At 31.2% G+C, this 24,878-nt stretch overlaps 2 protein-coding genes across 4 annotated transcripts; one reads left to right on the top strand and one right to left on the bottom strand.

The window, feature by feature from the left end:
- The first annotated feature begins 1,273 nt into the window (after positions 1 to 1,273).
- LOC101263817 (anthranilate synthase alpha subunit 1, chloroplastic-like) lies at positions 1,274 to 8,541 on the top strand. 3 transcript variants are annotated; one of them, XM_010323439.4, is made up of 10 exons: positions 1,274 to 1,422; positions 1,507 to 1,679; positions 6,065 to 6,257; positions 6,588 to 6,694; positions 6,813 to 6,928; positions 7,011 to 7,257; positions 7,341 to 7,397; positions 7,497 to 7,667; positions 7,741 to 7,827; positions 8,023 to 8,541. In XM_010323439.4, exons 1-10 carry the CDS (start codon positions 1,326 to 1,328, stop codon positions 8,476 to 8,478), a joined length of 1,704 nt encoding a protein of 567 aa, XP_010321741.1. In that variant the 5' UTR covers positions 1,274 to 1,325; the 3' UTR covers positions 8,479 to 8,541. The 3 variants fall into 3 exon arrangements, with proteins under 3 accessions (XP_010321741.1, XP_069155061.1, XP_004240395.1); XM_069298960.1 differs by having other exon boundaries at positions 6,576 to 6,694; XM_004240347.5 differs by having other exon boundaries at positions 6,543 to 6,694.
- Positions 8,542 to 17,498: 8,957 nt separating this feature from the next.
- LOC101263519 (uncharacterized) lies at positions 17,499 to 24,877 on the bottom strand. The gene is made up of 9 exons (XM_019214478.3): positions 24,423 to 24,877; positions 22,767 to 22,971; positions 22,583 to 22,673; positions 21,740 to 21,885; positions 21,154 to 21,397; positions 20,258 to 20,362; positions 19,996 to 20,178; positions 19,059 to 19,260; positions 17,499 to 18,230 (listed from the first exon to the last, which is right to left on the bottom strand). Exons 1-9 carry the CDS (start codon positions 24,571 to 24,573, stop codon positions 17,743 to 17,745), a joined length of 1,815 nt encoding a protein of 604 aa, XP_019070023.1. The 5' UTR covers positions 24,574 to 24,877; the 3' UTR covers positions 17,499 to 17,742.
- Position 24,878: the final 1 nt, after the last annotated feature.

The raw sequence follows: 24,878 nt of genomic DNA, 5'->3' as shown, positions 1-24,878 counted from the left end.
TTTTAGTAAAAATACAATGAATAATACTCCATTCGTCCCATTTTATATGTCACATTTTTAATTTACAATTGCATTAAGATATGATGTAACTTTGTTTTTCTAGCCTTATTCAATATTTTCTTAAGTCAACTTTATTAATAAATGACAAGATTAATCAACTATTCTATCAAGGCTATAATAGGAAACATGGTAATTTATGCATAAATTTTAGAGAAAATGCACAAGTACCCCCTAGATTATGACCAAAATCCAGTGACACACTTAACTAAATTACGGTCCTATTACCCCTTGAACTTATTTTTTTAATAATTTTGTACACCTTTTGGCTTATGTGGCATCCAAATATTTCCTACGCGCCTCAATTGCGTAGGGTCACAGAATGTGCCACGTAAGACAAAAGGTATTACAAGAAAAATAAATTTAAGAGTAATAGGACCTTAGTTTAGTTAAGGTGTGTCTCTGAAATTTCGGTTATAATCTAGAGGGTATTTGTGTATTCTCCCTAAATTTTATAATATGACAAGTATTGTGGTTTAACTATTTATAGAAAGAGATGACATATAAAATAGTATGTTGAGAGTATTTAATTATTAAGGGAGAGTTTGGATTAACTTAAAAGTTAGTCAAACCTAAATTAAGTCATTTTTTTTTACTTCTGCAAGTCTTTAACAAATATAAAAATATCTTAAAATAAGTCGAAATGACTTAAAATAAGTTAAAAAATATTTAACAAGGTTAAAAATAACATAAAAAAGTTTAAAATGACTTGAAATAAGTCAAAAACCAAAAGTATGTCCCTCCATACATTTTACTTTTGATTTAAAAGTCATCTAAATTTATTTTTTTATTTTTGATTTAAAAGCTATTTTTAAATCAATCCCAACGGACTTTAAGTAACAATGAATATTTTATATCATGAATTATCGTATATTTGAACTTATTTTACAATGAACCATTCAACAAATATATATATATTAGAACGAATTATACGCACACATTGTATTTCATGTATAATGAATATAATTTTATATGAATTCAATAAATATAATTAACAAGATACAATTATTTTTAATGTGTTTATTACACTTTTTATATTAATAAATAGTTTATTTTTATATAATGTCAATAAATATGATACTATAACATCCACTTTTCATTGTTATAATTTTTTTTTTTGAAGTCAAACAATATTATTATCAAATTTAAAAAATTAATTAAATCAACTTTCATTGTTATAATTTTTTTTTTTGAGAGTATAAATAAGTGATCCATTTTCCAAGTCACTATCACCAAAATCTTTCACTTCAATTTTCGAACACTATAAAATGCAATTGTTACCTATCTGTCATCGGAATATTCTGCCGATCTCTCGGAGTTCAACTTATGCTCGTCTCCATTGCTGCTCTTCATCTCTTCGTCACGGTATATATTTCAATTTATGTGACTTAATTTGACTGATTAAATCGTGTGAGAGTAAATAAATAAATTTTTTTTTTTTTTGTTCAGTTATTGATGAGAAGAGGTTCATTGAAGTTTCTAAAACCGGAAACTTGATTCCGCTGTACACTACCATTTTTTCCGATCATCTGACTCCGGTGTTGGCGTATCGATGTTTGGTGAAAGAAGAGGATCATGAAGCTCCAAGTTTTTTATATGAATCAGTTGAAGGTTCTAGTGTTGTAAGTTTTTCTTTTAATTATTTTTTTAGCTTTTTGATTGATTTGATATATATATATCGGAAATAATCTTTCTAGTTGTGTAAAATAGTTATAAGGTCTGTGTACAATCTATCTTTTTCAGATTTCACTGGTTATAGTTGCTTCTCTCAACTTAAATTGACATACTTAATTTAATTAGATTTTATTACTTTAATTATGCTATAGATTAGTCTTTTTGCTTTTTTGCTCTTCCTCTCAAATTTAAATTTTCTCATTTAGTTCTTTCTCAATACATGCGGAATGGACAAATAATTTAAATAAATGAATTTTAGTTAGGAACATCAAAGGTTGCCTAGTTTTTTTTTTTTGTTTTTTGTGCACAATAACAATAACAATAATAATAAAAATGTTAATTGAGTAGTTATTTCCTAATTTAATTTGTCATTTTGAAGCAATTAATATTTTGTTAAAAGATTCAAAATTTCTATTTTAATTGGCTGATATATAATAAATATGCAACGTAAGTTGAACTATAGATATATATCATCATTTTTTCAATAAAAGATATATTCACTCTAAATCGCAAAATTAAAAAATATATTTTTTTCTGTTAAATAACAGTAATCTGAACTTTTAGAATTTAAAGAAATATTAAAGACTAAAGTTTTATTTGGAATAAAATTTATTTACACAAAATATTTATTATAATTCAATACATCTGTGTTTAAATTTATTGTTCATTTTACTTAATCTTAAAAACACAAATTTTACTTCATTAAATCACATTGTGATAGAAATTAAAGGGAAAATGTACAATACCACCTAGATTATGACCGAAATTTCAGATTTACACCTTAATTAAAGTAAGGTCCTATTACCTCTTGAACTTTTTTTTTTTTTGGTAATAATATATACCTTTTGTCTTACATGGCACACTCCGTGACTCCACGCAATTGAGGCGTTGAAAAATATTTGGATGTCACGTAAGCCAAAAAGGTGCAAAAAATTACAAAAAAGAAATTAAAAATTCAGGGCTAATAGGATCTTAGTTTAGTTATGATATGTTTCTGAGATTTCGATCATAGTCTACAAAATACTTATAGATTTTTTTGAAATTAAATTAATTTAATATAAACACTGAATGCGAATAAATTTTTTCCTCTCTTTGGGAGAAAAAAGGATCATATTGATCTTTTTATAATCCTTCCGTTTAAAAAGAATGTTTTTATTTCCTTTTTAGTTTGTTAAAAAAGAACGACCCTTTTTTTATTTGACAACACTTTAGCTTTTAACTTTCCACCTGACATGTTTAAAATCACAAGATTAAAGAACATTTTAATACATTTGACATAACTTGAACTATAAGATTAAAAATTTTTCTTTTTTTCTTAAAATTCGTTTCAGATTAAATTAGATCAATCTTTTTAAAACGTGACATATTTATTGTCATATTTTAGTCACATAATTGTGGTCATTTAGCGGTTGCGTGCACGTCATAAATTCCTCATTTATGGCAATGGTGCAAATAGTAATTTTGAATTAGTAGTAGTATTGCAGTAGGTTAAGAAATTTAAAACAAAATAATAAATAGAACAGTTGTCACAATTTTTTGGGAGTCGGTTGCAGTTAAATTTATTACTGTATTTTTAGTTGTTATATCTAAATTTAGCGTATTCATTAAGAAAATAATAATTGTTATATTATTTTATTATAGAAAAACAGCTTAAATATGTTATTTAGCTTTAAGAAAAGACTTTTTATATCATACTTCATCTATATCATATTCGTTTGAGTAAAGATTTATCCATGTCATTATTTATTAATTAAAACTATATAGATGAACCATACTTTAAACGGATGACATAAATGAGTTTCTCTCAAAGTATGATATCATATTTGGACATTTTTCTTTTCTAAAAAAAATGATTTACTTAATAGCGTTGTCAAATCATAATTGACCACGGATAAAAAATGATTTTGCGAAATTGAAACCTTCTTCATTTAACAAATAATGGCATAGATGGATTTTTTCTCTAATGAAAATGATATAGATGAACCAAACTTTTTACGAACGATATAGATGATACTTTTCTCAAAGTTCAATGTATTTGAGTATTTTTCCTTTACTATATTATCTCTAGTTTTTTGATAAGATAATAAGTTTTCAAAAGATTCCTATATAAATATATGGTTTCATTAATATTATATATTTAAAATTCTTTGAAAGTACACATATATCAAAGAAAATTTAGTGAAATATGATTATATTGTGTTTTTTGTTTGTTGTTGAAATTTGAATCTAGCTAGTTGAAGCTCATTTCTAACTTTTTTTATTGCATCCGAAAGTTTCGATGATGCAACGATTGCAAGCCTTTTTAAGTGCACGTGGAATGATTTTTTCGTATGCACATAACACTTTATGTATTTGATTTGTCATTGCTAATTTTGTGACACCTTTTAAATGGGAAGCTATTTTTTAATATGATTTCAAAAATTTCCTATGTTGCTTATATAACTTATTTTCTCACAATCATACATTGAATATTTTAGTAAAAATACAATGAATAATACTCCCTTCGTCCAATTTTATATGTCACATTTTTAATTTGCAATTGCATTAAGATATGATGTAAATTTACTCTTCTAGCCTTATTCAAAATTTTCTTAAGTCAACTTTATTATTAAATGACAAGATTAATCAACTATTTTATCAAAGCTATAATAGGCAAAACATGGTAATTTATGTATAAATTTTAGGGAAAATGCGCAAATACCCCTCTAGACTATGACCAAAATCCAAAGACACACTTAACTAAATTAAGGACCTATTACCCCCTTGAACTTATTTTTTTTTTTTAATTTTGTGCACCTTTTCGGCTTACGTGGCATCCAAATGTCTTCCACGCGCCTCAATTGCGTAGGGTAACAGAGTGTGCAACGTAAGACAAAAGGTGTATATAATTACACGAAAAATAAGTTTAGGCGGTAATAGGACCTTAGTTTAGTTAAGGCGTGTCTCTGAAATTTCGGTCATAGTATAGGGGGTACTTGCACATTCTCCCTAAATTTTATAAAATGACAAATATTGTGGTCCAACTATTTATAGAAATAGATGACATATAAAATAGTACTTTGAGAGTATTTAATTATTAAGGGAGAGTTTGGATAACTTAAAAGTTGATCAAACCTAAATTAAGTCATTTTTTTAATTTCTTGAAGTGTTTGACAAATATAAAAATACCTTTAAATAAGTCGAAATGACTTAAAATAAGTTAAAAAGTGTTTAACAAGATTAAAAATAACATAAAAAAGTTTAAAATGACTTGAAATAAGTCAAAAACCAAGAGTATGTCCCTCCATACTTTTTACTTTTGACTTAAAAGTCATCTAAACTTATCTTTTCATTTTTGATTTAAAAGATATTTTTAAGTCAGTCCCAACGGACTCTAAGTAACAATGAATATTTTATATAATGAATTATCGTATATTTGAACTTATTTTACAATAAACCATTCAACAAATATATATATATATATATATATATATATATATATATATATATATATATATATTACAATGAATTATATGCATACATTGTATTTTATGTATAATGAATAGAATTTTATATGAATTCAATAAATATTATTAGTAAGATACAATTATTTTTGATGTGTTCATTACACTTTTTATATTAATAAATAATTCTATTTTTATGTGAATTCAATAAATATGATACTAACAACATCCATTTTTCATTGTTATAATTTTCTTTTTTTGAAGTCAAACAATAATATTACCAAATTTAAAAAATTAATTAAATCAACTTTCATTAATGAGTGGACAGATATAATCATATAGAATATAAATTAATAAGTTATATTAATGATTCTAATGTAATCAAAATTGATTGTATCTCAAAATAATAATATTTTATGGTTCACCATTAATTTCGTGAAATTTTATAATAAATTTTTTTGAGAGTATAAATAAGTGATCCATTTTCCAAGTTACTATCACCAAATCTTTCACTTCAATTTCGTGTTAGGATCGAATCCAAACACACCTACACACTTGATGAATGAAGAACACAAGAAACTTTCGAGAGAGAGATGAGAAATCTAGAGAGAGAAAGAGAGAAAACAATAGTTCTTGGTAACACCCCGTCGGTATACTTCCACGGCGGTGAGGTATATATTAATGATTCAGAGTATGAACAGTTACAGAGAATAAATGGAGAATGAACAGTACAGCGTAAAATTTGGATCATGTGAACATTAATATATGACAGTACATCAAATATTAATCAGGCTGCACAACCTAACATTTCGAACACTATAAAATGCAGTTATAGTTATAGTTTGTGAAATTTTACTATAAATTCCACTAGTTATAGTTGCTTCTCTCAGGGTCGATACAGCGTGGTGGGAGCTCAACCATCCATGGAAATCATAGTTAAGGAACACAATGTGACTATATTGGACCACCATGCTGGAAAATTGACAGAGAAGACGGTCGAAGATCCGATGACAATTCCAGCAAGTATTTCCAACGGATGGAAACCAGGACTTATTGATGATGAACTACCTGATACTTTTTGTGGTGAGGATTCTGTTTTCACTTATTGTAGTACGAGTAACTTAGTTAATTAGTTTCCCACTATAGCTTGCTACAAGGACTAAATATAGGGCTCGTTCTCGATTAACAACTAGATTTCACTGGAAAGATATATTCAGGGGCGGATCTAAGGCCCCGCGAGGGTGTTCATCTGAATACATAAGTGTCATGAGAGTCATAAATATTTCCATATGCGTGTTACTGGCAGTGGCGGAGCTAGAATTTTTAATTAAATCACAATTTTACTGTCATTAATATCACTTCAAACAGGAGGATGGTTTGGTTACTTCTCATATGACACAGTTCGATATGTAGAGAACAACAAGTTTCCATTCCTAAGGGCTCCAGAGGATGACCGAAACCTTGCAGATATCCAGTTAGGACTTTATGAGGATGTCATTGTATTTGATCATGTAGAGAAGGTATATTTGTCGAATTTTGCACTTATGAGATGTCTCTATAGCTGTTATCGTCGTTTGTTCTTGATTTACACTTGCTTCATATACATGAGAACAGGATAAATACTTCTTGTTCATGTAGAAAGCGCATGTGATTCACTGGGTGTGGTTGGATCAATATTCCTCTCTTCTTGAGGCTTATCTTGATGGGAAGAAACACTTGGAAATATTAATGTCTAGAGTACAAGGAATCAAGTCGTAAGTCCTTTTTCGTTTTTTTTTTTGCATAAAAACAAGAAACTGAGAAACATTATATACATTTTGAATTTTTATTTTTTAGTCCAAGGTTATCTCCTGGTTCTGTGGATTTCTGTATTCACGAATTTGAAACATCGTTAACCCAAAAAAACATGACATGTGTGGAGTACAAGAATGCCATCTTACAGGCAAAGGAGCACATTGCTTCTGGAGACATACATCAAATTGTTTTGAGTCAACGTTTTGAGAGAAGAACATTTGCTGATCCATTTGAAGTCTATAGAGCATTGAGAATTGTGAATCCAAGCCCATACATGACTTACATACAAGTAAGTCGTTTGTTCTTTGTGTTTTCAATGTGAGTAAATATCTGATTTTCAGTGAAGTTACTATGTTATCTTTTCTATATCAGGCCAGAGGTTGTACTCTAGTTGCATCGAGTCCAGAAACTTTGGCGCGTGTGAAGAAAGTAAGAGGGATGATGTAGTTTTTCTCCCCTTTTTCTCTGTTTCACACATTTAATTAGTTTTTGAGAGTTTGTAATGTTGATCATTTGTTCCATTCACAGAGAAGAATTGTTAATCGACCATTAGCTAGGACAACCACAAGAGGGAGGACGCCTGATGAGGATCTGATGTTGGAAATGCAGATGTTAAAAGATATCAAACCTGGTTTTGTGAATGTTGAAAAGCTCATGAGTGTCAAGAGGTATTCCGATGTGATGCACATGAGCTCCACGGTAAGTCCATATTTATGATAGCATACAATAGATTACATCTCGGAAAATGATCTTTGGTTGTTTCATGCCACAGGTGTCGGGAGAGTTGCTTGATCATTTAACCTGTTGGGATGCACTCCGGGCTGCATTGCCTGTTGGGACCATCTGCGGAGCACCAAAGGTTACACTCTCGAGTTTAGATTCCTTGGTCATTCATTTTTGATGGAAATGTTACAAATCCCAAGATAACTTGTTCCCAACCAAACAAGCTTATCTTTTGTCTTAATACTATAAGGACCAAAGTCGAAGTTTGATTCATTTCTAGATTTAACATGCAATAATTTATAGTTCTGTTCTTTGTTCATGTATGATCCAGGTTAAGGCAATGGAGTTGATCGATCAACTAGAAGTGAGTCGACGAGGGCCTTACAGTGGTGGATTTGGAGGCATTTCATTTTCAGGTGACATGGACATAGGATTAGCTCTAAGGATGATGGTGTTCATGAACGGACCTCGTTATGACACAATGTATTCATACACGGATGCCAGCAAACGTCAGGAATGGGTTGCACATCTCCAATCTGAGTCTCGAATCGTTGCTGATAGTGATCCTGATGAGAAACAAAAAGAATGTGAAGATAAAGTAGCTTCTCTATGCAGGGCAATTGACTTGGCTGAATTAACTTTTGTTAAGGGAAGACCATCTGTAGTTAAGATAAATGGTTCTGTGCCAAATGTATTTTCAAGGGGCAGAGTACATGAAAAAAAAGAAACTAACTATCCAAATGAAATGAGAATGAATTCGGAGTATCTTAGCAACTCAGTTAGTTAGGGTTCAAATCTCCTAACTTGTAATTTCACTACAATATTCAATATAATAAGTATTTTTAAACAACGGTCTATAAATGTGGTTAAAGTTCTTGACGATTCTGGATGCACTGACGTTAACTCAATTGCCGTTAGAAGTGTTTACAACAATTAGCATTGCCACTAAAAGTAATCTACAACCACTGAGGCTAGCACTTAATGAAGATTCTAATCTTAATAAAATAGATCTTAGACATTAAGTTTTTTTGACGCTAAAAGTAATCCTGCTAATCTCTACACTAAGTAAAAGCTTTTACTAATCTTCGACAAGAAAAAGTAAAAGTTAGTTACAAAACAAGATTAGCCTGCTAATCTCTACACTAAGCAGTCTCTCCTATCACTTACCTAAGCCAGAGCAAATACAATACTATTCACTGTACTAATCCTAACTTGATTAATATAGACTTTTAGAGCAAGAACCCAAGTTATCTTTAACTAATTTCTTACAATGATTCACACAAGTTTGAAACGTTCCTTTCACAAGTGAAATCAATCCTACAATATAAGAACAATTACAAGCAAACAAATGCAATTGGTACAGAAAACAATAAAAACACTTCTATCAAGTCCCTTGTTGTTTTGAAGCTTGATAATATCTCTCTTTGAATAAATGAATCAATATTGTTGTTGTTTGTTTGATATATACCATGAAGAGTTATTACCCATCAAACAAACAATCTATTACTGAAGTACTCTGCTGCTTCACCAACTTTTTGATGCAGACAACTTTTACAGCTATACAACACTTTGACAACTGGATGAGTTTTCATACTCTGCAGAGGACCAGGTCCCTGCACTTTGTGAGGAGTTCATCAAAACATCTGGGAGCATAAGTACTTAGCAAGAGGTAGAGCAAGAGCCTATCTCTCTCCATTTTTAATTGTCATAGTTTTCTTACTTTTGAAGTCAAACGATGATAAATTTGACTAACATTTTACGATGTATTTTTTCAGCATATTGATATGAAAAAAAATTGGAAATTATGAAAATTTTTGAATGTCTATTTTTTTATTTATAATATTAAATTAATGTAATCTAGTTTAACATTTAAAAATAGTCAATTTGACTTTTAAAAGATGAAAAATATAGTATATAAATTAATAGTTTACCTTAATGATTGTAATGTAGTCAAAATTAACATTCATTTAACTTAATCTCACAAAATAGTAATATTTTATGGTTCACCATTAATTTAATGAGATTTTACAATACATTTTAAAAAAAATTTATAAATAAGTGTTCCATTTTCATAGTCACTATCACAAAATCTTTCACTTCAACTTTGATGGAAAATGTTACAAATCCCATTAATCTGTGGAGCACCAAAGGTTACACTCTCGACTTTAAATTCTTTGGTCATTCACTTTTTATGGATCTCTTACAAATCCCATGATAACTTGTTCCCCGAATAAACAAGTTTATCTATTTGTCTTAATACTATAAGGATCAAAGTCGAAGTTTCATTCATTTCTAGATTTAACATGCAATTATTTATAGTCATGTTCCTTGTTCATGTATGATCCGACGATGGAGTTGATCGATCAATTAGAAGTGGTTCGGAGAGGGCCTAACAATAGTGGATATGGAGCCTTTATATTTTCATGTATGATCCAAGTTAAGAGTTTGCTTGTGCAGATTAAAAAAGAACGCGAGGGTGAGCAGATTGATAGAACTTTATTAAAGATTGGTCTTGATATACTTGCTGACATTGGAAGAGGGGAAATAGAGTATTAGCCGCCCAAGATCGTAAGGCTGACATGTCTTCCCAAGATGGATAGAGCTTTATTGAAGACATATCAGCCTTACGATTTTTAGAAGTATCGCAGCTAATACTCCATTTCCCCCTTCCAATTCCAGCAAATATATCAAGCACATTCTTTAATAAAGCTCTATCAATCTACTCACCTTCACGTTCTTTTTCAATCTGCACAAACAAACTCTTAAGTCGGACCCTCATTCATATCACAAGACTCGGAGAAAATGAAAACTAAAATAAGAGATTCAACTTGTCAACATAGTAACACCATTTATCACTACAATATGTAACGTGATTAATACAAAACAAAATCAAAACACATTTACAATTTTTTTACTTTTCTTATGTCATAATATGTTGATTTTGTTCATGCGTGAATGTACTATATAAACCTCATGCGTGAATGTACTATATAAACCTCTTCAGAAAAAACAAAAAATTAAATAAAGACAAAGAAGGACAATATTATTAATTGTTATGTTTTTAAGAAACTCAAAAGAACTTAATATGGACTTTAACTTTGTGAAAGAAGAACAATATTATTAATTGCATATCCTCTATTGTTTATATAGATGACACTTCTTCAATTTTTCCTCACTTTTTTTTCTTTCTATTTTAGTCTGTTAATTGAAAATATTACTAAAAATGAAAATCGCCATATGGTTGACTAGAAAAAAAATATATACATTGTAATTGAAGAAAAAAAAATTGCCATGAAATAATAAAATAGTGGTAATATAGCACCTTTTATTATTGGTTCTTTACTTGTGGCTTTTGGACTGTGAATTTTGAATCTCGTGACCTTTTCACTGTAGAATTGTTAGGTTGGACTGATTTCTATGCAGATTCTAGTTTGAGGAGATTTTGGTTGGAACGAAAATGAGTATTCGAGTTTTAGCTAGTTGCTTGGTTTGTTAGATTGATTGTCGGGCACCATGTTGCTGATATTCACCCCTTGCTTCTACACTTATGTGGGTTCTAAGCCCGATTATGTGTGATCATTTCTATTTGAGAAACAAAAACATTGAAACTTGTATTTATTTTCTTAATCCTACACTTTAAGTATTAGAGACTTATACACATGACAATCAGGTTTTTAGCTGTTAATAAAATGAATAGGTTTTCATCCTTTCTTATCTTTGCTTATATTTCTAGTTTTATTTCATTTCGTTTGGCTGAGGCTAACTTGTCTTTCTAGGAAGAGACAAGTGTCATCATGTTCATTTTTTGTTTACGACAAATGATATCGGAGTTAGATTCATAGATCTTATATGTGTACAAGCCAAATTCAAGTAGAGACTCAAGGATACAAATATATCTATACTGATCTTTGAGAGACTATGAAGATTAATTGTTAGAAAACTTTCTATTTTTTTTCTTTCTTATCGTGCGTGGTTTCCTTTGTTAGTGCTTAGTTGTTGCATGTTTTTATGGCAGATGTCAAGAAGTAGTTCTTCTGGAAATAACTTATTCTCTTACAATCATAAATGTATTTAGTAAAAACACAAAGAATAATATTTTCTTCGTCCCATTTTATAAGTCACCTTTTTAATTTGATTCTTGCATTAACATATGATGTAACTTTATCCTTCTACATTTATTTAATATTTTCTTAAGTCAACTTTATTAATAAATAACAAGATTAACCAACTATTCTATCAAAGATATCATAGGCAAAACATGATAATTTATTTATGCATAAATTTTATAAAATGAAAAATATTGTGGTCCAACTATTTATAGAAATGATTGACATAAAATGGGACGGGGAGAGTGTTTAATTATGAAGAGGGTGTTTGGATTAACTTAAAAGTTGATCAAATTTACTTTAAGTCGATATTTTTAAAACTTCTTAAAGTATTTGACAAATAAAAAAATATCTTAAAATAAGTCAAAATGTCTTAAAATAGATTAGGAAGTGTTTGACACAGTTAAAATAACATTAAAAAGTTTAAAATGATTTAAAATAAGTCAAAAGTCAAAAGTTGTTGGTCCCTCCTACTTTTTACTTTTTGAATTAAAAGTCATCTAAGTTTATCTTTATATTTTTGACTTAATAGCTATTTTTAAAGTCAATCCAAACGGACTATAAAAAACAATGAATATTTTGTATAATGAATTCTCGAATATTGGAACTTATTTTGCAATGAATCATTCAACAAATTATACACACATTATATTTTATATATATATACTACAACGAATGATACACACATTGTATTTTATGTATAATAAATATAATTTTATATGAATTCATAAATATAATTAGTAAATACAATTATTCTGATGTATTTATTGTACTTTATATATTAATAAATAATTTTATTTTAATGTGAATTCAATAAATGTGATATTACCAACATCAACTTTTAATTATTATAATTTTCTTTTTTTTAAAGTCAAACAATAATAACTTTGACCATATTCAAAAATTAATCAAATCAACTTTTAATGAGTGGAAAAACATAGAAAAAATAAGTTATGTTAATGATTCTAATGTAGTCAAAATTAATGTTATTTAATATTACTTTGAAAATTAGTCAAATTGACTTCTGAAAAATGCAATATGACAAATAAAAGTGGACAAATATAATTGTTTTTTTTCTTTTTGAGAGTATAAATAAGTAATCCATTTTCAAAGTCACTATCACAAAATCTTTCACTTCAACTTTGAAACTGTTGTTATGCACTCCGGGTTACAATCTCGACTTTAACTTGTTCCCCAACCAAACGAGCTTATCTATTTGTCTTAATACTATAAAAAACCAAAGTTAAAGTTTGTTTCTTTTCTAGATTTAACATGGTGCTACAAATTTGTACACTATGGAATTATTTAATAGTCGTGTTCTTTTTTCATGTATGATCCAGGTTAAGACGATGGAGTTGATCGATCAACTAGAAGTGGTTCGAAGAGGGCCTTACAATAGTGGATATGGAGCCTGATATGGACATAGGATTAGCTCTAAGGACGATGAACGGACCTCGTTAGGGTACACTGATGCCAACAAACGTCAGGAAGGGGTTGCACATCTCCAATCTGAGTCTCGAATTGGCAAGTATCATATCTCTTATTTTACTTTTCATTTTTCCAGGTCCGATTTAAGAGCTTGCTTGTGCAGATTGAAAAAGAATGTGAGGGTGAGCAGATTGATAGATCTTTATTAAAGACATGTCAGCCTTATGATCCAATTTCAAGAAATACATCAAGAACATGCTTCAATAAGGTTCTATCAATCTGTTCACCCTCGCGTTTGTTCTTTTTCAATCGGACACAAGCAAACTCTTAAATCAGACCCTTATTAGTATCACAAGACCCTTATTGTAATCATTATAAGTGTGTTTTACACTAAAAGTAATCCACAACTATTAAGTCTAACACTTAATGGAGATCTGAATCTTAATCAAGTCTACACAGAAAAATTCCAGACTGTTTTTATCAGCAAACATTTGTCTAAAATTCATTTATCTGAGAAAATAATTAAAGAATACACCCCTTTCGATTTGATAGGTCATGGGACATCTAACTCTTTATGTGTTAGAAATATATTGTTGTTTGAAGTTGACCCAGGAATGATCTCATTGCAAAACTCAATTAAAGTTTTCAACTCAAACTTTATGCTAGGGAATTCTAGTGACCTTAACATCTAAGAAAATTAAAAATCCCTCAGTACAAATCTTATTCACCATAAAGAATGACTCGAGTCTTATCTTAGAAATTTTTCTGAAATGTTCCAATTATGTCGATCGAGGCCTTCGCCTACCCGCGAGTGCTATTATGTTGAGGTCTTTTGGCGTTATGCCGAGGTCTTTACCATCATACATGCGATAAACTTTGACAAAAATAAAATGCTACTACTTTGAATAACTTAATTTGCATATTATTAATCAATGAGATCTCCAAAATTATAATAAACAACGCCTGATTAAAAAAAAAAAAAACTAGTGACTAGAATATATAAAATTTTAGGTCCTAATATAAATCCCTACATCTATTATTTCAATTTTTTTACAAACTCGTAGTAACTAATACCCTTTCCTTCCAATTCATTTTCGAGTTTGGTCTCTTTGTCTTTCAATTTATTTATTTGGTTTGCGGCATCATATCTATCCCTTCTCGAATCATATTCATCGTTGTTTTCATGTACATGATCAAGTTGCTTAACGTAGTTTATTCGTTCTTGTATTTGTTCTCTTATCTCGTCCAACTTATTAATCTTCATCTTCGACTTCTCGATATTATTTCTTGACGAAGACATTCTTTGCTTTTTTGATACTGCAATATTTAAATAAATCAATTAAAATCTAAGCCAAAATACATTAACAATTACTATAAACTTCTTTATATATGATAACAATAAATTAAATAAAAAACAAATAACACAAAGTACTTACGTTAATTAACTTTGTGGAATATGACACTTAATTACTTTGTTGCATATTCTCTATTGTTTATATAGATGTCACTACTTCATTTTTTTTTTTCCTTCTGTTTTAATGCATCAATAATTAAAAAATATTCTTTAAAATGAAAATTACCATAATATAGACTTGGAAAATATGTTACGTACAATTCAAAAGCAAGCAGCATGGTAGGAAATATAATTAATTTAGGAAAATTTAATTGGAAGAAAATTAAATGGAAAAATTGTCATGAAATAAGAAAATAGTCTCAAACTTTTTCAATGTTTTTAGAAGACTTATTTACAAAAACTTTTCCTTTTCTTTGTCATCTCTATTATTGAAGTTAATGCTCTCATATTTTATTAGGTATTTTCCCCTCAAAATATGGTAATTTTTAGTTATATTTATATTATTTATTTGCACAAGTAAAATAGAGAGAGAAAAGTGAAAATTATCCAAGTAATCTTTGAACGTTTAATACAAGGTTGAATGACCTGAAAGACCCTTTTATTTGGTTTCATTTGTCCGTTGAACCCTTGTTATACTTATTAAATCACAGTATTTTAAACACATTTAGCTATTGACCGAACTTATGTGACACTAATATTGCTGAGATGGAAAAAATACTTAATTGCACATGCTTTAAAGCGAGTGAATATATATTTTTTATATTATCATTAAAAATATTTTAAAATAAAAATAATTATGAAACCTTGAAAAGTAATGATGTATACTAAAAAATTGAAGAACTTCATGAAAAAGCTCGAAGAATAACAGATGAGTTTTGTGAATTTATGAAATTAATTTAAAATTATGATGAAAATTATTGGGTTTGTGTTGGTAAGCTTTTAGTTTTTTTAAAAAAATCATGTCAAATAGGAAGATAGACCAATTTGACCTGAATTTAGCGCTCAATTATGAGCAAATATGAAGAACATGATACTGAAAATTTAATGTGCAAGACTTATTTTTTATTTTTTAATTTTTTTTTTTATGTGGCATTAAAATTACTTGAAATTCTATAAAATGACGTGGAATTTCATGTGTAAGCGGTTGTGCTATACTCACACACATAGAATAAGAAAAGGGGTTTAAAATATTGCGTTTTAGAGAGTTTAAGAGTTCAATTGACAAAGTCGAAAGTATTAGGGTCCAACTGACAAACAGAGTCAAATATAAGGGTCTCCCCGATCATTCTGCCTTAAGCATAGTTTACCCTAGCGCATATATTGATTGAGAACTGATTTCCCTAACTTTTTTGTTTCGGATTGAAGAGATTTTAAGTTGGAGGTCTAATCATCAAACAAAATGATTAGTTTGCATAATTATATCAAGGGTAGAATTTTTTTTTAGGAGCTGTTATATATTAGATAAATATAGTGTATATATAAGACCTCAATTGTATTTATTAAGATTAAGATATTTGAATGAATAAATGTCATGATCCAAATTTATCGTGATTGACACCCACACTTACTAGCCGATGGGAGAACCACTATTACTATCCAATTAAAACAATTATTCTAAAACTAAAGATATTAAAGTTACGGAAGCAAGTTAAATGACTAAAAGCGAAGTTCATTTATGCTAGGCAATTCTAGTGACCTTAACATCTAAGGAAATTAGAATATATTCCTCGATACAAATCTTATTCATTATAAAGAATGACTCGAGTCTTATCTTAGAATTATTTTTCTGGATGTTCCAATAATGCCGAGGTCTTTGCCCACCGGCAAGTGCTATTATGTCGAGGTCTTTGCCGGTTATGTTGAGGTCTTTGACGGGCGAATGTTGTTGTGCCAAGGTCTTTACCGGCGAGTATTGAAAGCCGATGAAAAATGATTTCGTTTAGTGATGAATGATCATTGTGACTTGATAAACTTGATGCTTACGCTTGACTTACTTGTAAATTATAATTGATGTACTTATTATATTTGACTGAACTACTTGTCATTCATATTGTTTGTTTCATATTATGAAACTAATGGTTTAAACTTTGATAAATATGACATCCAACTTCACCAATAACACAAAGTACTTATGTTAATTAACTTTGTGGAAAATGACACTTAATTACTTTGTTGCATATTCTCTATTTTTGTTTATATAGATGTCACTACTTCATTATTTTTCTTCTTTTTTTTTTTCCTTCTGTTTTAATTGCATCAATAATTAAAAAATATTCTTCAAAATGAAAATTACCATGATATAGACTTGGAAAATATTTATATATGAACAATTCAAAAGAAGCATGTTAGGAAATATAATTTAGGAAAATTTAATTGGAAGAAAATTAAAAGGAAAAAATATTATGGCACTTTTTTTCCCTAGTCTCAGACTTTTTTTTCAATGTTATTAAAAGATTCTTTACGAAAACTTTCCTTTTCTTTGTCCATTATATTATTGAACTTAATTCTCTCATATTTTCTTATTTTATTTTATTTGGTATTTTCCCCTTAAAATATTGTAATTTTTAGTAATATTTACATTATTAATTTGCACAAGTAAAATAGAGAGAGAAAATTAAGGTATATTATATCTATATAAACAATATGAAGTGTTATTAATTATACATGTAATAAACTGAGTCAGACTTCATCATCAATGTAAGTTCATGGCCATTAAATCAATTTTTTACATGTTTTTTTTCTTTTTACATAGTAAAGAAGACACTACTTTTATTATATAAAGTGTTTTGAATTGTTTTTTTCATAACTTTGTTATTTTTGCATTCACAGTTGTTCGATCGTGTAATGTGATTCATTCGAAAATAAGGGAGGATAAAATTTTTTGTAATTTTTTCAAATGGTTAAGAATTTTAAAGAATATGCTAAAATAAGTTGAATATTTTATATCGTTATTAAATGAAACTGTTACGCATTTTTCCTTGTTCACATATGGTAATAATAGTACATAATATATAATTATTTGGACTTAATGTAACATCATATGCCAGAGACCAAATGGTACAAAGTACACAAGAGGTTGCATAAAGCTTCATACAGTCTTTCTGATAGTCCGCATCTTTATAGACATGTCTATTTCACTAAACCTTTCTTCGACACATCTCGTCTAGATCACCTTGTTTTTACTTGTTAATCCGTAGCCGAATGGAAAGAGAGGTTCATAGGAGTTCTGTTCTTGATGCAGGGGTAATTGATCTACACTCTTAAACCATGTCATAGGGAGGGTTCCATGGAATTCAAAATCTCCGAATATGACATCAGTGATACCAGTTCCCTCAGTGCCCGGTAACCATGCAGCAACGAAGGCATCCATTTTCTCCAGAATCGAAGGCTCTATATGTAAAGGCCTTCCGGAGATCAATATCACCAACGTTGGAACTCTGTCTGCAACCAAGCTTATTAGTTCTTCTCCGCCAAGAGGAATTCTGAGGTCTTGGCTGTCTCCACCGCTTTCACAATAGGGAGGTTCACCAACAACTACAATGCAATAAGAGAAGTCTTGACTCGCAAAGGTGTCTGGTGAAGGATTTTCTTCATATACCAGTTCTGTTTCCCCTCCAACAGCATCTTTAATAGCTTCCAGAATAGTTGTACCTACAACAAATTATCCGTTTTAAGTAGTAAATGATCCGTGATTAATAGTGGTAAACTAAGTTCAGAGATGCATTATATTATCATCGGCCTATTGAGAGAAATGAGCTCATTATCAAAAGGACTCAACGCACGTCTAATCCCAATCCTCATCCTTATTGAGGTTCCTAAGGGCAGCCAAGTGCACTAAGTTTCTGTTTTGAGCATGGTACGCAGAAGGACCGGACTACATTGGGTCTATTGAGGTTCCTAGTACATCAAGATCTTTGTGCAAGGCTAACAAGAGTATGCACTAGCTTACATATGTCATACAAAATTATGCTATCAGCTGGCGATATCAGGCATTTTATGACATTATAGCTTAAGATTTCTTGCGAGAAAACAATCAAACATACAGGGTTTTTACAAATCACCCACAAGAAATGGGAGCGGAACTCTTGAGATATTGTTCCTAAACTTGTGGTAAATTTGAGTCCATGTAAGAAAGAAGGAAAGAAAGATGCTACTCTAAACTATAATGCTCTAGTTGTATGAAAGTATAAGTAACGACTGATGCCATCTTTCCATTACTCTCTCCATTTTATATGGCGGTGCTTGGCTGGGCACAAAATTTAAGAAAAACCAAAGACTTTCTACACATACCAAAAGTACCCATAAAACTCGTGAACTAAAACATGTCAAATATTTCTATATCTATAGGAGTATGTCACTAAGAATAAAATGGTACACCTAAAGTCAGAGTTTTCACAATATAGAAAGTTGAAATTGTTTTTTTCATGTAGTAAATATGAATGAGTGTCATATAATTAGAACAGAGGAAGCATAACTTACCAATCGTGATTCTTCCGCCCATTCCTTCCCATGTTTTAGTCCACCCTCCACATTGGAATCCAAGGTCGTCAGCATGTTTTCCTGCTACAAGAATTCTCTTTGCCTTCCTATCTAGCGGAAGAAATGGTTTTGTTACATCCTTCCCATTCTTTAGAAGAACCAGTGATTTGCGAACTGCTTCACGTGCTAATTCGCGATGTTGCTGAAACAATTATCAGAATGGTGAAAACTACTATGAAGCCTCTGCACTGATATATTGCACATAACTCCTCTCTCTCTCTCTCCTACATTCTTTAAAAATGTATAATTTTACAAAACAAACAGAATTAGCAGTATATACATTGTAAAAACAGGTAAAACAGTTTGCCAACTCACATAATTTAACTTTTGTAAGGGCAATGCAAAAGCTATGTTGCTCAGACTCGGGTTTGGGTGCCCACTATGGGTGCGCATCTAGAGGTCGGACTCTTCGTCACAGAACTTTTAGGATTTGGGGGTATGAATCCGAGAGCGGATACGGGAAGTGGGATAAGGCCAATAAACGTATATTTTAACATTATACAAAGTATTTATTTCTATTAATTAAAGGTATTGAATTAAAACTAATAAAATTTATTTCTTTATAAACATAGGGTTTTACTCAGAGATCTCATGAATTAGCCAATCAATCTATACTTCTTGGTCATAGATGTAGTCAAAGCATCCAAGATAAGTTGACCGAATCCCACGTGGATCCCACACCCACACCAATGTCACATCAACAAGGGTGCTTGCAATCATTTTGAGAAGTCCGTGCATCATGGATGTGAAGCAGATGTTCACTTTGTTGTTGAGATAAAAGGCAGAATAGAATGAAACTTATGAAGGTCTTATTTAATGTCAAAATTCAAGATAAATATTTTGCCAATATCTGTCAAAATGGACAAGACGGACTTACATGACAACCAACGGTATCCAACAATGACCTATCACTCAGAGGGTTCTCAAAAGCTCCGGAAACAAACTTAACTCTCAGGATCCTTTCAACAGCATCATCAATTCTGGTCATTGGAATATTCCCAGATTCCACAAGATATTTCAAATGATCGAGAAATAATTGATACCGAAAAGGAACCATCACCTGCAAAAAATCTAACACAGTAAGAACAAAAATAACTCATGCAAAGACAAAATAACTCTTAAAACAAGGTTTTATGTACCATGTCAATCCCTGCATTGATTGCTGCCAAAATACTTTGGTCATAGTTAGATCCATGAGGATGGAAAAATCGGTCAATTCCTTCGGAATCAGAAATAACAAAGCCCTACAAGAGTTAGCATTCAGATTCTTGCAGTGTATGTGATCTTTAAGCCAATCATATTCTAGCAACTTGACAAACAAATAGAACATTAGTGCATAGCATTTCATTCAAATCGAGGTAAAATATAAATAAACAATAACAAAATTCCACGCAACCAGATTCAGATAAAAGAGAGACATTGTTTCTTAATCCCCTTAACCATACCTTTTTTTTTTGGTTTCCCATCCAGTGTCCCCTACCCACATTGGAGCCCGACTAAATTCGGATTCGCGTCGGAAAGTCCCACATTGGGGTAAAGCACTCCCTAACAAAGGCGACTCCGTACCCAAGGGGACTCGAACCCTAGACCTCTTGTTAAGGACAAAGGAGTACTTACCACTCTCTTTGCCTTACCGACTCCTTTGTAAGTTGAAGCAAGCACATCGAAACAAGTTTTTACACTTTCGGCTTGGTGAAGTTTAAACTAAGTAGAACAAACTCCAAGCCACATGAACTTCTCTAGCTCTTTGCTGAGAGAATCTTTTGTGTTTGCTGAATACAAAGTCCAAACATGTGCAGGCTTCAGACCAATTTGATTAGTTTTCTACATTATTTTAAAGAACAATACCGATCAAAAATGGGCCCTGAAACTCAGCATTTTGGAACCGCAATATGTTCAATCACTTCCCCTACTAAGCATGGTAAGGAAATGAGAAAAGCATCTAACAATCTAGAGGATTTTTATGTTGAACTAATGGTCCAAAATTTGGACTTCAAATGAACCATAGAGCATTAAGAGAACAGGCAATCCTTACCTTAAATCCGAGCTTCCCTTTCAAAACTTCAGTAAGAAGAAAGTGGCTAGAATGCAGGTGGCTTCCATTCCATTTAGAGTAGGATGCCATTACTGTGCAAACTCCCTGAGAAATACAGTCAATATATGGGGGAATATGTATTCTCTCTAGATCTTCATACGATGATATGGTATTTCCCTCATTTATACCTCGGTCAGTACCCCCATCTCCAACAAAGTGCTTTGCACAGGCAACAACCTTGTCTCTGGAGTAAATTCATCAATCAGTCCAAAGAGATCCTTGCCATTAGGAGAACAAAAAATACAAAAGTAGAAAGCTGTAGAAGTATCTGGCGAATGATCAACAATAAGGTAATAATAGCTAAGACACACTTTTCAACACTGATTTTTTTATTTTCAACTCTAGCTATGCTTCTACTTTTCCTTCCCTAATGACTTTTCTGCTGAAAATTGCAACATGTGGAATAGCATTTGAATGCACATAAGACTTAAGATTATAGGTTGTAAAATACAAGAGAAATAAATTTTATATATATTCAGAGAAGCATACAAAATTTTGGAACTTGTTTTATGGCAACTTCTACTACCTTCCAGCTAGAAAAGGATAGTTTTGGGGGTATCCAGGAGGTGGTTGCCCTTGCAAGCCTGTGACAATTGAGGTCATCTTCCTAATAAGTTCGGTGTCTTCGCCATAACTCTCATAGCATCTTCCCCACCTGGGATCTCTACATACCTGTTTCACATTATTTAAATGAAGAAGTCAAGATGCCTCAAGACAATAGAGTTAAAAAGAGATAACAACTAGAGAGGTATTGCTCAGCATCAGCTTGGTACTACATAGTTTCTCTTTATCAATATACAAGCTGCTTATCTTCTCAAACAAACAAAAAAAAAACAAGTACTACTTCTAGAGAGATAGCAGTTACGAGGTACTGGGAACATAAAAATTTTAACCAAGAATTCCCAAAAAGAAAAACGACAAATCATGTTTCTCTTGTCTCAGTTAGCAACATACTACTCCCTCTGTTTCAATTTGTTTGTCCTACTTTTCTTTTTAGTCCGTTTCAAAAAGAATGTATCTTTTCTTTTTTGACAACTCTTTAATTGTCACTCACATGACATGTTTAAGAACACAATATTAAAGGGCATTTTGGTAAATTCTACATATTTATAGCTTAAGACCACAAGATTTGTAAGTTTTCGCAACTTTCTTTAACTCAATGCCCAGTCAAAACCGGACAAAAAATTTGTAACGGAAGGACCAATTAAGAATTCAAATTATAAATTTTGATGTGATACTTAGGGTATCCTATTTCCATCTTGCTCTAAGTGTACATATGTCCAACGTCTTATGTTTCCTTTACTTCATTCATCCATGAAATTGACCTAAAACAAAGACAATAAAGGGACAAGTAACACGTTCAACTTACAGCAACACAGGGAGCAAAAGTATAGTTAATGCCACAAGCCCTGACTTCAAGAGCAGTCACAATCCCAATCTTCTGAACCAAGTCTGCATCTCTGCTCGATATTTATCTAATTTAGGTATTGATCTTAAATGCCAGTTATCAATAAGAATTGGTAATAAAGATCAAAGCTTGACATTAATTCAACCTGGTGGCTCCAAGGCCCACATTTTGTGGAAAAACGGTAGCACCATAAACATTGTTATTGCCATGAATAGCGTCAACTCCATAAAGAAGCGGAATCCCAAGCCGTGATTCCAGCGCAGCCTTTTGAAATCCGTCAACCATATCTGCCCAAGCTTCCGATGGAGCATCCTCAAATGGCGCACTGCCTCCAACACTGAGTATACTCCCTGCGCCACGAAAAAGGTTCAAATAAATTTCAGCAAAGCAATATGTCACAATTCCAGAACATCTTAGGACCGGGAATAGAATCCTCTATACCTGTTCCTCTCCATTTAGGTCCATTTCGTCTTATAAGTGTTCTCAAAGTCCCAATCTTATCCTAAATACATAGCTAGTTTAACAGCAACCAGTTAGTATCAACTAAAAGAGTCATCTATATGCATTCCACTCTATTCAGTTCATTTCATCTCATTTCAATTCAATTCAAAATAAAGGATTCTCTGAATCTCACACTTGTCCCTCTACATGGATAACTAGCTTATCCCAACTAATTAGAATCACCTAAATGCATCCTATATACCCATCCACTCTATTCAAGTCCATTTCAATCCAATGCTGAGTAAGGGGTTAACTAAATCTTACACTTACCCAACTAGTTAGAACCACCTTAGTTTTTATAAGGCAATTACAACAACAACATACCAAATGCAATCCCACCAAGTGGATCTCGAAAGGGTAGAGTGTATACAGACCTTACCCTACCTCGTAGAGATAGAGATGTTTCCGATAAACGCTTAAATAAAGCCTGCTAAACACAATGCTTATAAGGTAGTTAATAACGCCTAAATGAATCCATTTATGAGCTCTCGTTCTATACACAGGCATGGAATAGAATAGTTGCACAACCAGGTCATTGCATGTAACTCTACTTAATAATCATTCATTGGTAACTTATAAGTTATACCAAATGGTAAGCAACCTAATGTAACAGGTTAAACTACACTGATGTTACCTCGTCAGTGTATATAACTTAAACCTATTATTTATCTTGATTATTCTCTATCCAGGTTGATTTCATTCCAATGCTAAATAAAGTGCTCTAAATATCACACTTATATCTACTCCAACAACAAATTTAATCTATCACCTTGACTGGCGTGGACCTAGCACTTTGGTTCTAACTCAATAGCTTTTATCCAAATTTCGTTTTTGTCTGATGAATATGTGTAAATTTCGTTTAGAACTCAATACTTTAACAACACCAACAACATACCGAATGAAATCCCACTCATGGGGTTTAGGGAGAGTAGAGTATAAGCATACTTCATCACTGTCCCGTGAAGATAGAGAGGTTGTTCCCGAAAGACCCTCACCAATTTCAGATGTAAAGAACAAGAGAACATAACACTAATACGAGAAAAGCAGTGCAGTAACACAAACACAACAAACAAATGATGATAGATATCAAAAACTAAAACTGCTAATACGGCTAATACAACGACAGACACAAATAAACCTAAACCCTTAAAAACAAGGCAATTCTCAACTACCTACTAACCTACAAACTCAAAAACTTAAAATGAACTAAATTTTCCCAAATTCATAAGCTTCAAATCCCGACTCCAACTCAGAAACCTTCATTATTATTTTTAGGGCAAAGAGGGAAAAAAAGGCATACCTATAGAAAGGTCAGTAATGACAGAGGGGGTAGCAACACTGCGTTCGATCTGAGTCATTTGGCCTATTTTTTCTTCAAGTGTCATCCGAGACAACAAATCTTTTACTCTTTCCTCAATAAGAGCTGATGGGTTCTTGTACACAAAATCCATTTCTGCTTATTACAAGTATTCAACAAAAAAGTTGAGATTTTTCTTAAATATTTGTGTTAATAGTAACTGGGAAAGAACTTAAAAGTGGGATTATTGAGAAATGAAGAAAATGGTGATAAGTGGAATAGCCATTAACGCTCACTGCAAGTTAAACTTAGAAGAAGAAGAAAAAATGGCAGAGTAAGTGAAAAGTGCACAGAAATACAAACATTTGTCTTTTAGGAAGAAGACAAAATTACAAAGAAAGAATCTGTACACGTGTCCCAGAAAATTTTATCGGGCATTCCGATATTATTTGATCATTA

This window comes from Solanum lycopersicum, chromosome 6, assembly GCF_036512215.1.
Source record: "Solanum lycopersicum chromosome 6, SLM_r2.1".
Lineage (NCBI taxonomy): Eukaryota > Viridiplantae > Streptophyta > Magnoliopsida > Solanales > Solanaceae > Solanum > Solanum lycopersicum.
Note: the sequence above shows the minus strand (reverse complement) of the source record. Positions and strands in the feature narration are given on the sequence as shown.